Source organism: Melanaphis sacchari, unplaced genomic scaffold, assembly GCF_002803265.2.
Source record: "Melanaphis sacchari strain LSU unplaced genomic scaffold, SCAv2.0 Contig36_pilon_pilon, whole genome shotgun sequence".
Taxonomy (NCBI): Eukaryota; Metazoa; Arthropoda; class Insecta; order Hemiptera; family Aphididae; genus Melanaphis; species Melanaphis sacchari.
The window spans coordinates 373890-385377 of NW_020271232.1; the positions used below are offsets into that span (position 1 = coordinate 373890).

Sequence of the window (11488 nt, forward strand, 5' to 3'; positions counted from 1 at the left end):
CAACACAATTATTTGAATGATCAATATTATACGTTGACATATATAAAATAACATACACTTAATACAGGGCATAATATAGATATTATTAGAGTAGATAATATTATATATCATAATTTTTAAGTACTCCATAAGTTATGCATCTATAAATACAAGTTTATATGTGTAAATATATAATATATAGATACGTAATATATGTAAAAGGAAAAGCTCCAAAAATGTACAAAAACCTATTTCGTAAGTTTAAAAACACACCACGGGGAAAAGATATTTAATAAATATTGTTTTTAATAACGTCTCCAAGTGTAATCAAGGTTAAGCATTTCTATAATCATAAAAAAAATTAAACATAATTATTGACAAATTTACAAATTATAATCAAAATCTTTAGCTACACAGTACACAGTCGGCCACATAAAAATTAACACTTAAAAAAATTTCAATATATTTACCAACTCTTAAAATACCATTCGCCGCTTTTAAAATAATTAACATTTCAACAAAATCGCGTAAATAACGTTATATCACATAACTAGTAATTTCTAATCTCTACAAAACTACAGTTTTAATTGTTTTAAACATACAAAATAATTATGAAAATATGCCACTTAATATTTGGCAAAATCACTTATTGAATCAAACATCAATACTAAGTGTAATACTATGGTTCCTTACCGAAACATCTAGAAAAATAGAGACAATAATCAATAAATCGAGAATCGGATATACATATTTTCTTAATAATAGACAAATAAAAAGAGTTGACAACTTGCACTTCATGTGGAGTAACAATAACAGTTGAACACATTTTCACAAACTGCCTATTTAGTTATCATACAAAGAAGCAATACTAAAATTCAACATTCACTCAAACCTATATGTATAAAGCAAGATATCTCAAACGACCTCATTCCCTTCCTCGAAGATACCAGACTGGATAAAAAAATGTAATAATTACAATTATTACTTAAATACTCTATTATATTATTTATTTAAACGTACATAGTATATATAAAAAAATTTAATTAAGTGTATTTATGTCCTTAGCTGCTGAAGTTGTAGATGATCAATAAAAAAAAAAAAATCAGTATGAGTATGTAATATTTATTGTGTAATGTATACCATGGTATAAATACCACATCACGCAGGTTGACACACACATAATATTATATGGTCATATTATATTATAATAATGTTGTATAAGTGAACGTAGAATAGATAAATACATATTATTTTATACGTTTATTTTAATTTTTCATAATGGATGAGTCGTTTCTACAATGAACAAAGTGATAGATATTATAATAGTATTACGTGTGCTGCTGGTGATCATGATCATGATGATGTAGTTATAACTGAAAGTCGGAAAAAAATCATAAAAAATTCTTTGGTTCGTAAACACTATATTCATTTTGTGGTAATAAACATTATTTATAAATCATATTGTTTGTAAGACGCTATGTTTTTATTATTTAGTAAGTCGTCATACATCTTAACGATTTATTAAAAAAACTTAAGTATTTTCAATGATTATATGGTATAATTGTATATGATCCCAAATATTATTATTTTTGTTGTAAATATTTTAAAATATTTATCATGTCCAAAATATATTAATATAAATATTAGACGATAATTTTAGAACTACAATTATTTTTCTCTAATAAAAAAAAACAAAAAAACAAAATTGATTTGGCCGAAAACTGTGATATATAAATACTTCAGTTTTTTTCATTTTTCACGGTTAATTTTTAAAAATTGTTTAAAAATGTTAATATTTTTCAATTAATTACTAAGTTATGAGATAACTATTCTTTGTAAACGTGTATGACGTACATAATATCAATTAATAAATTCTCAGGGTAAGCAGACGTAGATGTATAAAATTCGTTAAAAATCCAAATTCTTCTTATTATTTTTTTATTTTTTTGATCTAAATCAATCTAAAATTATGATATTTTAAACAGTTCAAAGCGTTATTTTATGCAGTGATTACTGATTCATAACATATATTATAATATGATTTCATAACTTTTTTATAAATAATAGCTCTAGTAGAGTACCTATATAAAAAACTAATTGAATTATATATGCTGATAAAAAGTATCACGTCCCGTAGAGTTTGACTATTTAGAGTGATGATGATAATAATATATTATAACTCACGTTACGTTTCTATACACTCAGCACTGTAGCAGAACTCTATAATGTATAGGTATACGCACGATTTACGGGGTAGGTATACCTATATTATAAAGGTATTATACATAATATAGACAACATAGTATGTCCTATGAAGCGGTACTCGTATTCCGAGAAACGTGCAGCAGTAACCTGTATAAATGTACACCGAGCCGTCAACGGCACGCTAGAGACGGAACGTACACATTTTTTTTCTCCCCTGTGGGGCCTGCGCAGTCATTCGAACGAATTACACATTTACGCCACACACATTTATCTATCTATATATATATATATATATATATATAACGTATACATTACACAACGATGCACATGTAATTGTTAAAATAGGTATGCCTTCACACACATACACGTCCATTATAATAGTATTTACGTAGAAAAAAGGGGTTGTCGTATGACATAATAAATGTGCATATTAAATTGCATTTAAAAAATAAAAAAGAATGGAAAAAGCTCTTATATAATACGATTTGAGAGCCTATAACCTATATGGGTACATAATATATATGCATGATACATCAAAAGGCAATATAAAATAATAATGTATCTATACACATATTATGTAAATGTAAAAATCAAAATCGATGTCACGCATGTCCTTTAAAACTACTATAGTCCGATTAAATTGATTTTTTTTTTTTTAACGAAAGGGTACATCGTTTTGAGCCTATTTTCGATTACATTGGTAATGACTAATGAAAAATCGAGTTATTAGTCTTTTAAATAATCAGCAAATACGCACATAAAGATATATATAGTTTTTTCATTAGTGTTACGAATTTTCAACTATGTTACACTAGAAATTAGTATTTTAGTGAATAGTTGATGTAGTATAACAGTGCAAAGCTTTTTCGTTATTTTGATTTACACAATTAAAAATTTATGAATTGTTGGATTTTGGTCTAGAATAAAAAGGAAATTAAATTTGGATCGTTCGAAAAAAAAAAATGCTGCTGTTATACGATAAAAAAAAAGTAATGCTGGGCAGGACAGCTATGTAAAGTTGATATGTCGGAAATATCATTTATACACCTAATCAGAAAACCAAAAATATTATTTATCCACACGCGCTACCATTATAGGTAAGTAAATTTAATATGGACGTTTTTTGTACGGGTAACAAGACGTGTACGGCCGTACGGGGATAGCTAGTATGATGTGTATTATAATTTATAAGTGTAAATAGTATAATATCAACACACGTCTTAAACATCGCCCGGAAAGTGTAAATAAATATCACGGTATTCGAATTGTTGAAAAGTACAATAATATGGGTAACCTTAAGGACGCGTCGACACTCGACAGCCCTTGCACTCGTGTCTCGCGTGGTGAAAAACGCAAGTAGACGCGCTCCAATTTTTAATCAATTTCAGATACCATACCGATATGTACATGCAGACCAATAACATAGGTACATTTTGTAAATTGTTTAAATAATATGTAAAGTGTACGGCGCAATACTGCACGGTTGCAGTGTAGACCGAATTTACGAACTCGAATTTAAACAATAACGCGTTTTAAAACTTTTTTCCGACAATGTGGACGAACGGAATACAAAAAGACAAAAAAAAAAAAAAAAAAAAACCGAAAACTACAGATGGAATATAAACCGAATGTTATACACTATAATATACAGTACGCGGGATCACCTGTTCAACAGGAGACGCATGAGCAGCAGGTTGGAGCCGATACACGACGTTCATAATACATAGTACCTGGGCATGATATTATTATATTATTTTTTTTTTTTTTTAGTCAAGACACGCGGCGGCGGCGGCGGCTTTACCGTTATCACGGAGAAAACGCGTTGCCAGCGGTGTTGGTGGGGGCGAGGGGCGGGAAAATTCGCGTCTTGATGTGGCGCCACGCCGCCGCCGTCAACAAGCCAGCTCCAGCGAGCGTATAAGACGGGCGGACGGTCGGCGGGCGCGGGTGGTCCGCGTAAAATGGGAGTCGCGCGCGCGCCAGTCATTCGGTCGTCGTCGTCGGTCGTCAACGACTCCACAGAAGAAAAGGAGAAGAAAGTTAAACTTTTCTCATCAATCATAACATCGTCGTGGTCATGTTTTTGACGGTGGACGCGTCACTCGTTCCTCGCTCGACGTCCGAATATTATTATTGAATAACGATAACTGTAATAATATTATATTGATCAACAAGCGCTCGGGGCCGTTCAACAGAAACGGGCGAAACGGTTTTTAAAAATCGTAACTATTTGACGATTTATCGATAAAAAAAAAAAATAAAACCCGTACGCAATTTCGCGATCGGCTAACGCCGCCGAGTGTCGATCGCCGTCGTCGTCCACTTCGCGGGAAAGTCGTATTGCCGGCGATTGCGCGTGGCGGCGCCGATAACGGCCAACGGGCCGTGATATAAACGCGCACGCACCGCGTACGACGGTGGCGGTCGGTCGGACTACGCGAAAGGCGAGAATCTCCTCAGACTTATCACTACGATAACGATATAATATATATATATATATATATGAGGAATAAAATAAACAACAGTAATAATAATATTTACGGTGCATAATGTTATGATCTCATCGCCGTGGCAAGACGTACACCTATTGACTAGCAACACCGCGCCGCAAGCACCTCCCTAGAACGCACGTAGGTAGTCGTCTCTCGCGTGTTCGTTCGTTCGGTCGACGTCATGACGTGCCATCGTCACCACCGCCGATGCGACGATAGATGAAAAACGCCATCGGCCGTTGCGATTTACAGCAGCCGACGACCAAACATGGGTGAGTGTTGATGACATTTTGTTTACTAGTTTCTTTGTTGCGTCTGTTGTTTGTTTCTCGTCTGGCGGTTGTCACCGCGTCATATTTACCCGTCTGTTTCGTGTGCATAGAAGCGGTGGCCCAATTCGATTACGCAGCACGCGAACCCGACGAATTGACGTTAAAGAAGGGAGACGTCATCACCGACGTCAAACCCATGCCCGACGGATGGATGGAAGGACACAAGGATGGCAAGAAAGGAATGTTTCCTGACAACTTTGTTAAGGTGGGTACTCTAAAACTATTCGTTGGCTTTAATCCAGGTTTCCGCTCAAACTAATCGTATTGATGCTGTATTTTATAGATTGTTCATACTTCGGCTGGCGTCGTTTTGAGAAAAAGTGAGTAATTTCATTTACCTATAGAAATTTATAGATGTTACTATATGGTTTTTTTTAACTTTAGAAAATACAAGAAAGTGTAAGGTATTGTTTAGTTACAAACCTGCAAACAGAGATGAACTGGAGTTGAACATAGACGATGTAATCGAAGTTCTTGGCGAAGTAGAGGAAGGTTGGTGGAAAGGAGAACTTAGAAATGAAGTGAGTACTGATTTCATTACATCATTATGTTTCTACACTTAAGTATTTTATCTTTATTCAAGCTTTAAATATTTATTGACCTCAATATCTCATTTTTTTCTTAAAAGTGTATCAAACACCAGATCTAACTTAACGTTAAAAATAGCATTTTTTAAGTTTATATTAAAATTTAGTGCAAGGATATTATATTTTTGGTGTTATTACAAAATAATTGTCATAAACATGTTTATTTTGTCAATTATTGTTATCTACCATATCTTTTTACTTGTTCTTCTGATATTAATTGCGTTGGATGTAATAGTGTAAATAAATAATATATATTATACTATTGCAGCTTAAATACTGTTAGCCTTAACAATTATTAATTATTTTTAAAATAATAATTAACTATATTAAACTGTCAAACATAATATATATTTTAATCTTTAAAAAATTACATAGATATTAAATTTTCAATTTGTCTTTTTAATGTTAATAAATGTTATAATTTTTAAATTACGCTCAATATAATATTTACTGTTTTAAGGCTTCAAATTTTATAACAATAATAGGTACTAGATATTATTTGATAATTCACACACTCAACATTTTAAATTTTTTGATTATCAAATAATTCATACATAGTTTTATACAACAAATTAATTCAATTCACATTAATTACATGTGAATAAATTAATTAATTGTGTCTACATTGTCTTGATAAATTAGTTAGGCATAATAATGGTGTATGCTTTCTTTTAATTATTATTTAGATTAGTGAATTTTTATTGAATTATTTTTATTAGGTACTAATTATTACTTTCTTCTTAAAATATTAATATTGTTGGAATACTTTTTGATTACTAATAATATTATCTAAGTTCTCATTAGTGTATTAAAGACAATGACTATATTTTTATTGCACAAATACATCAATGTGTTAGTCAAGAACAAATGAATGTGTGACAAATACTAAATGATTAATATTTAGATTAATGATTATTTAGAAGGTTACACTGACATTTATGTACTTATATTAGTATGCTTTAACAGCTATAGATAATAAAAATTATATTTTTACATTTATCACAACTATTGAAATAACTTCTCTAATAAACTCGTGTGAATAGTGAATATCCCTTAAAAGAGTTTTTAAACATAAATTATTGAGAAAACGACTATACATATACCTTAAAATTAGATTTATTAAATATTAATTAAATTTTATTCATATATCTAAATTTTGGTTTTATTTTTAAATTGTTAATGTATAAACATGTTTTAAGTGCTAATCTATGAATAATGCTATTTGATAATATGTTGTAAATATTTATATGTATATTTTTTATAATTACTATCAAAATATTTTATAGTTTGTCTTATTTTAATTTTTTAATAAACAGAAACCTAAATAAACAATTAAAATGTTTATATGTTTGTATATTTTAGTTAAAATATCTTTTTATACTTGTGAAATTTAACATTTTTACTAGAATAAAATATTGTTATGCCCATATAAAGTTTCTGACCCAATTAAAAAATCTTTAGTTGTTATTTACAATTAAATATATGTGAAAGTCTAAGAAAAATATTCTTTAGTCTTTTTGTTACATAATTTAAACAATTTTGTATTTTTTAATCTTTAATAATTTATTTTAGGTATTTAAGAAAAATAATTGTTTTATTATCTATTCCTTATTCAAATATTTATAACACATTCATGAGTAATTGTCTAATATATCATCAAAACATATTTATATTTATTATTATTTTTAAATTTAGATTGGTGTATTTCCGTCTAACTATGTTACTGAAATATCAGACACTAAGAGTATCAGTAGAAGTGACTCCAAAACTTCTACTGGATCCCTTAATAAAGAAGAAAACATTAAGAAAGGTAATTTTTAAGGATATAATCTGTGTAAATATTAACAACTTCAATTTTGATTATTATTTAATTTAAAAAGAAATTACATAAACATAATCTATATTTTAATATAATTATTTTTATTTAGAAAAATCTGTTGTGGAACCAATCAAAACCGCTGATAATAATATAGAATCTAACGCTCCAGTTCTACCTCCAAAACCAGGTATATACTGTTAATTCCACAGTTCTAAGTAAAATATTTAAATATAATAATTTTGCATTAAAATATACAACCTATTAGTTAAATACACATATAATACTATAGACTTTAGTTTAATAAATTTTGTAAACTATTATTTTATACCCACACAAATTGATAAAAAGTCATGAATGCAATATACTGATTATTAATCACTTGAAAGATAAAGCATGTATCAATAAGTCAAATTTTAATTACATTATTTTAGTAATGTATCAAACTTCAGTTATTCTTGTCATTAACAGTTTTAATTCAAGTCCATTATTTATTAATTTGTGCTTTTAATTTTACTCAAGAATATCTATAAGTTATGAAATTAGTGAAACAGAGATTGTCTTACTTATTTCACTGTAAGTGTTAAAATTGTTTTATAACCTTAATACCCATTTGTTGACGATATATTTTCAGTGTTAAAAATATACTTAATCTAATCATCATGAATCAATTATTTTTAAAACATCAGTTTTTTTAAGGTCAATACACTCAATTCAATATATGCATGTATAGATATTGCTAATTGACATTTCTAAATTACAGCAATTATCCAGTCTCATATTTATAAATTGATCTGAACACAGAAATATATGTCTTATTTAATGTTTTATAATTGTTTGAATTTATACAGCTAAAGAAATTTGTGTTGCACTCTTCCCTTACGAAGCCGTTAATAGTGATGAACTGTCGTTAGCTGAAGGTGATATAGTTACTATTTTATCACGTGAAGTTGAAGACAAAGGCTGGTGGAAAGGAGAGCTTAAAGGAAAAATTGGTGTATTTCCTGACAATTTTGTTCAAATAATGAATCAGGATGAGGTATTTTTTATTATTACTGTTGTTATTAGTTTAACTATAGCTTACTATAATCATATGTTTTTACTTTTGTTGATTCAGTTGGCAACTAAATCGGAAAAAACTGTGAATAGTCCACGTAGCGGTACAACTGCTTCATTACGTAAAGTTTTTCAGAGCCAAATGGAAAACAAATCTTTGGGACCAGTGGTGAGCAAAAAACCAGCTCTACCACCACCACCACCTACAACCAAAAAACCACCCTCCGCCAAAACTTCAACGTCTTCCTTGTCAAAAACTATTAGTGGTATTAAATCTATGTTGAATTCTGAACAAAATTCTACGGATAAGACGAAACACATAACATCTGAAATTGGTGATTCTAAACAATACGGCTCTATAGCTGTTAAACGTTCAGAATCTGTGGGTTCTATGAAGAAATCGTCTGATTCACCAGATGGATCAAGTATGAGTAGATCAATCTACCATGTTACGCCAGAATCGTCTCCTACATCATTAGTGTTCACAAATGTATGTATATAAAGTTTCCGTATTATTAAGTGATTTATTGTGTAATAAATATATTTATTTTTTCTTAGCATGATAATAGTTCTCCTGAGCCCAAGAGTCCTGATTTTGATCAAATCGAAAGAACTGCCATGCTTAGTCACCCAACCGCATCTCGAGCTAAAGCACCTAGAAGAAGACCACCGTCTGCAGCTTTTAATGTTCCCAGTGAGGATGATCCATCATTGGATCCTCCACCAATAAATGGTATACCTGGTGTGGATAAAGAAAAAGCCCCGTGGGTTCAAGAATTGAAGATGAATCAGGCAAAGAAATCATCAATCACTAATTCTGTGATAGGTATGTTTTTAATAATAAAATTATACATTGAATTTTTATTATTTTTTCTATTCAAAAATTATTTTTTTATTTAAATTGAAAAAAATTATTTTTTTATTTAAATTGAAAAAAATATTAATTATTTTTTTTAAATTCAATGTTTGTAAATTAGGTGGCGGTAGAACTCGAGTGATGATCAATCCATCTACAACCACTATAACATCAGAGAGTTCAGAAACCACAACAGTTACATCCAGATCAGGATTGACTGCAGTAGGCTTGGGTGGTGTTGTTTTTAAGCCTCCTGGTTATGTACCACCTCTTACAACACCTGAATCAGTAACAGTTACCACACCAACTAGTCCTGTTGTACCTATAACAGCTGATTTTAATCTGTCGACACCATCAATAGAGGGAAATTTAATAACAGTGTTAAATGAAAAGGTAATTAATAAATTGGCAAATAAAAATGTATTTTATAATAAATGGTCTAAAATTTGGTTACTAGGTCAAACAATTGGAATCCACCGTTCAACTGCAAAACAGTTTACTTGACAAATTGTCGACAAAGTTGGAAGTGGAGATTGCAAAACGTATAGAGATTGAGAAGGAAATGAAAAAAATTATGGAACTCGTTACAAGAGTATGATTTGGATAACAGTATTTCCATATAAATTAATAGTTATAATAATGAAAAGATAATCAAACAAGTACTTAAGACCATTACCAATTTGTTGTTTATAATTTATTTATTTAACATGTAACTTTGCATTGAATATCATTATTATGTTTAGTGTATGTACATTTTTAATCAATTAGTATTGATATTTGAAATGTATTCTAAGAGTCAATGCCAGAACTCTAATCTCAATTCTGTGTTTTGTCTCTTAAAAAATTAGTATTAATTATTATCTTTTGTGTAAACCTATACACATTAAACCCATGTCCCTTGCATATAATTTATTTATCTTTTATTCTTCTAGTCCTTAGAGTCAAATTTTTCATCATCTTTGTTAGCATTTTTAATTAAGTATTATTGTATTTTAATCATTCCTTGAATTTTAGTTCATTTTGAACACCAAATGTGATAAATAGTGGCATTTCAGACAGTTAATAGTTAATTCAGTTTTCACACTTTACCTCTTAGTTCTAAAAAAAAAAAACACTTAAAAACAAAATTCTAAATTATTGGGTAATCAATTCAATTTGTATTCTATTTTAATATCTTGAAACAAGCACACAAATATAAGTTAAATTTTCAGTTGTACAGGTGCCACCCAAGTTTATTTTCTAAACAAATTTTTAAGTGATTTTTAGGTTTACTTATTTTTAACATTCCTTAGGGTTACACATGTTATTATTTATTATAACTCTAAAAAAAAAAAAAAAAATGTACTTACTCAGAATTTTTTTTAGTAATAGTATTCAATTATTGTGTTCTGTTAAGTTTTGTTATGTATATTTAGACTGCCATGAATGTGGTGTCTATGGTGTTTGAAAATGAATGTATGGAGAAAACAATGTTGTTAATCGGATACTCAGTTGTAATTTTATAAAGTGGCTTACATACCAATATTCATATACACACTCTAATATAAATTATATTTTTATATATTTATTAACTGATTCCCTAGTCCAATTTTTACATCGCTAAATGTTTAATGTGCTAAAAAATTGATTTTTTTATTTTACACATAAATGATTCAGTCATGGCTAAACTGTTTTCTACCATTATTGTGTTAGATTATAATTTTATATTTTATGTGAATCATATTAATTTTAATAGTTTTTATTTTATACTAATTTATTTTTAGAAAATCTTTAGTTTAATTCTTGTTTAATGAATCATGTACATAAAATGTATTTGATTAAATGTATTTAAGAAAAATTAATTATATGCTTAAAAATAGGCAAACGACTGATTTTGCACACAATATGCTCTATACAATATAACATCATGTTCTACAAAATTAAATACATTATGTATTTCTCCCTCCCTTTAATCGACTGTTCATCCAAAAACCAGTCATATTAATTTAGTTAATTTTTTTATTGTATACCTATATTTTCATAAATAAAATCTTATAGCAATTATTCAAATAAACAAAATATTTGAACATTTTGCAAATATTATTTTTCTGAAATGTGAAGTATCTATTTAAGCCAATAACAATGTTATACAATTATATACCATTGATTATTATAAATATTTTTAT

At 28.8% G+C, this 11488-nt stretch overlaps 1 protein-coding gene across 1 annotated transcript; it reads left to right on the top strand.

Annotated features, from left to right (window-relative positions):
* The first annotated feature begins 4152 nt into the window (after positions 1 to 4152).
* On the top strand, positions 4153 to 10622 carry LOC112596973 (SH3 domain-containing kinase-binding protein 1). Its single transcript, XM_025342865.1, has 11 exons — positions 4153 to 4948; positions 5059 to 5213; positions 5292 to 5328; positions 5393 to 5529; positions 7291 to 7405; positions 7524 to 7601; positions 8263 to 8450; positions 8529 to 8957; positions 9026 to 9293; positions 9445 to 9716; positions 9781 to 10622. The coding sequence occupies exons 1-11, from the start codon at positions 4945 to 4947 to the stop codon at positions 9919 to 9921; spliced, it is 1824 nt and encodes a 607-aa protein (XP_025198650.1). The 5' UTR covers positions 4153 to 4944; the 3' UTR covers positions 9922 to 10622.
* The last annotated feature ends 866 nt before the right edge of the window (positions 10623 to 11488 follow it).

Excerpts from the sequence above, each read along its gene's own strand:
- LOC112596973 (XM_025342865.1), top strand. Across the intron at positions 5,214-5,291 it reads TTCCTGACAACTTTGTTAAG|ATTGTTCATACTTCGGCTGG; the intron begins GTGGGTACTCTA and ends TGTATTTTATAG. Across the intron at positions 8,958-9,025 it reads CATCATTAGTGTTCACAAAT|CATGATAATAGTTCTCCTGA; the intron begins GTATGTATATAA and ends ATTTTTTCTTAG.